This window comes from Eriocheir sinensis, chromosome 51, assembly GCF_024679095.1.
Source record: "Eriocheir sinensis breed Jianghai 21 chromosome 51, ASM2467909v1, whole genome shotgun sequence".
NCBI lineage: Eukaryota > Metazoa > Arthropoda > Malacostraca > Decapoda > Varunidae > Eriocheir > Eriocheir sinensis.
Window position 1 is genome coordinate 1,358,689 of NC_066559.1, and position 3,251 is coordinate 1,361,939.

At 51.4% G+C, this 3,251-nt stretch overlaps 1 protein-coding gene across 50 annotated transcripts; it reads right to left on the bottom strand.

Moving 5' to 3' along the window:
• Positions 1-354: 354 nt before the first annotated feature.
• Positions 355-1,843, bottom strand: LOC126982498 (protein AHNAK2-like). Of its 50 annotated transcripts, none has more exons than XM_050834580.1 (4): positions 1,105-1,843; positions 916-1,041; positions 853-873; positions 355-810 (listed from the first exon to the last, which is right to left on the bottom strand). In XM_050834580.1, the coding sequence occupies exons 1-4, from the start codon at positions 1,666-1,668 to the stop codon at positions 448-450; spliced, it is 1,074 nt and encodes a 357-aa protein (XP_050690537.1). In that variant the 5' UTR covers positions 1,669-1,843; the 3' UTR covers positions 355-447. The 50 variants fall into 50 exon arrangements, with proteins under 50 accessions (XP_050690537.1, XP_050690548.1, XP_050690538.1 ...); XM_050834591.1 differs by having other exon boundaries at positions 355-768; positions 916-957; positions 1,000-1,843; XM_050834581.1 differs by having other exon boundaries at positions 355-789; positions 916-957; positions 1,000-1,843.
• Between the last annotated feature and the right edge of the window lie 1,408 nt (positions 1,844-3,251).

Sequence of the window (3,251 nt, forward strand, 5' to 3'; positions counted from 1 at the left end):
AAGTGAATCAAGAATGAGCTCCGGGTGGCAGCATGAACCAAGAGAAGATGGCGCCACTAAAAACACTTGCCTGCGCTACAACAGGCTGGGGTCGACCATCAGGCCCTACCAAGAGAGCCTGCCGGTGCTACATGCAAAAACGTTAAAAAAAAACCCCTAGCTCCTAAAAAAGGGTTGGTCACCAAATCCCCTTCTCATCCGTGAATACACTTCTCCTCTGCGGAGCAACATCGCTGTGGCAGTGGCACCCTATGGCGGAAAGGTCCTTTAAGGTGACGTGAGCGGAGTAACTTCTTTGTGATGTGTATACTATGCGTGTGTTTGTGTGTGTGTGTGCAACAATGAGAGAGAGAGAGAGAGAGAGAGAGAGAGAGAGAGAGTAGTAATAATGGTCATGATAACTTGAGACAATATAAGGAACACAAGACAGGAGGCGCCACTCGCCCCTCACGAGGCTTTGTCCTGACGTGGCCGCCGCCGCAGCCTCCAGATGTGCACCCTCCAGGCGGCGATGATCAAGCTGCCGGTGAACAGCAGCCACACCTTCCAGCGGGCCGTCACGGGGCTCTCCGATAACATCCTGGCTCCGGGCAGGACGGCCGCGGCGACGGCGCCCACGACCTTCCTCGCGGGCTTCAAATGAGACGCTTCGGCGATGTCGTTTTCACCGTCCGCCTCTAGACCCTCACCGTCCGCTGCAAGACCCTTGCCATCCATCGCAGGACCCTCGTCCTCCGTCGAAGGAACCTCGCCCTCCGTCGAAGGGACCTCGACTTCTGTCGAAGGGACCTCGAGCTCCGTCGAAGGGACCTCGTCTTGCGTTGCAGGACCCTCGCCCTCTGTCGAAGGGACCTCGTCCTCCGTCGAAGGGACCTCGTCCTCCGTTGCAGGACCCTCGCCCTCTGTCGAAGGGACCTCGTCCTCCGTCGAAGGGACCTCGTCCTCCGTCGAAGGGACCTCGTCCTTTGTTAAAGGGGCCTCGTCCTTCGTCGAAGGGACCTCGTCCTCCGTCGAAGGGACCTCGTCCTCTGTCGAAGGGACCTCGTCCTCCGTCGAAGGGACCTCGTCCTCCGTTGCAGGACCCTCGCCCTCTGTCGAAGGGACCTCGTCCTCCGTCGAAGGGACCTCGTCCTTTGTTAAAGGGGCCTCGTCCTCCGTCGAAGGGACCTCGTCCTCTGTCAAAGGGACCTCGCCCTCCGTCGCAGGAGCCTCGCTGTCCGTTGAAGGAACCGCCACTTCTGGCTGGGCGGTCCGTTGGTGAAGGGCGGCCCGCCGTTCTTCCTCTGGCTTGAGGCCTTGAGTGATCTCGTCTTGGGATTGGAGGCCGGTCTGCCTCAGACCCTCACCAGGAACATGCGTATCTTTGAGGCCGGGCTGCGTCAGAGCCGCGCCAAGGACACACGTGTCCACGCTGCTCTTTTGGCCGGTAGTCTCGAGGGCTTCTGGTGCGAGGCTGTGATCCTCGTCCTTTGCCCCAGACACGTCCTCCGGCAGGTCCCCATAGGCCTGCTGGTATCCCTCCAGGAGCTGCCAACCTTCCAGCAAGCTCCCCTCGGCCGGTGCCACGACGTCCGTTAGCGACTTGTTTGTCCCCGAGGCCTCAGCCTCGCCCGCCGCCCTCACCGCCACGCTAAAGAACACCAAGGAGATTGTGATGGCAGCCTTCATGGTTTGTCTTTGCCGACTTCTATTTATTAATCTTAAAATAAAATTTTTTAACTCTGTAACAACATTTTGTATGTTTTGGGACGCGAGGAAGGCGTGAGGTGCATTCTGTTGAGGGATGTGTGAGGAGCCTCTTCTTCTTCTTCTTCTTCTTCTTCTTCTTCTTCTTCTTCTTCTTCTTCTTTTAATCCTCCTCCTCCTCCTCCTCCTCCTCATCATCATCATCATCAGTATTATTATTATTATTATTATTATTATTATTATTATTATTATTATTATTATTATTTATTTATTATTATTATTATTATTATTATTATTATTATTATTATTATTATTATTATTATTATTATTATTATTATTATTATTATTATTATTATTATTATTAAGTATACTGGAGGTTAAAAGTGAGAAGCTCACCCTGCCTCCCACCCAACCTCAACTCGACAGAGGTGACGACCTGAAAACCTGTGCCGGGATTGATTAATGACGGAGTCACCCCTTGCCGAGCTGTGGTTGGGTGAGAGGCAGGGTGAGCTTCTCACTTTTAACCTTTGTACAGCGAGGGTGGCGGCGTGTGCCACGCCTGTGGTTCGAGTCCTGGCTGGGTATAATCAAAATGTCTCTCTTTGGTCCATTATTGTTATTATATACTTTTCAACGCAACATCTTTATATTCTCGGGCGTGGCTGTACTCCGCTCCCGGCCCGGCCAGCGGCAGCTCGGTGCATTTCGAACACTTCCTCGCAGTTGTCGAGCAGACCGCATGGCGATGTGTTCTAACTAGGCGCCGGTAGGTTGTTTTTTTAGTGGCTATAGGTTACTGCTTATAAGGTTAAGGTGGATTTTTGTTAGGTTATGAAAAGTTCTTAGCTAACTAAGCGGGTGAATGGCACTAATTTAGCCGCGACAAGCTGGCGACAAGCGTGGCGAGGCTGCGGCGCGGCTCCCCGAATAGCCTCGGACGGACATGTATTTTCTTTTTGTCATCGTTTCGTCCGTTACTCGTATATCTTCTTTCTCTAACCGTTTAGCGTTTTTTTGCATTAACGACCAGTGTATGTGAACATGGAGTATAAGGAGTCCGTAAGAGGTCAGTAGTCCTATACAAGGCAGCTCCTGTAAACCTAACCCCACCTGTCCTCACTACCTATGAACTCATCTAAGTTATTCTTGAATCCATCTAAAGTATTGGCAGTCACAACATGATTGCCAAGCCTGTTCCACTCACCCCCCATCATTAGTAATCAGTTCTTGTCTGTGTCTCTATTGAGGCTGAATCTTTCCAACCTACACCCGTTGCTACGTGCCCTACCCGCCTGTTTCCAACACAACCTTATTAGCTTCACCATTATAAACTTCGATCAAGTCTCATCGCATCCTTCGCCTATCTAGAGAACGCAAATCCAGATGTTTATGTCTATCCTCATCTGGGAAGGTACTCAACCAGTGATTCATTTTTGGCATCCTCCCCTGCACAGATTCCATAGTAAGGTGACCTGAACTAGATCGCATAATCGAGGTGAGGTCTGACTAATGCTGAATATAGTTCGAGGATGACTTGGGCGCTTCTGTTCCTTACGCTCCTC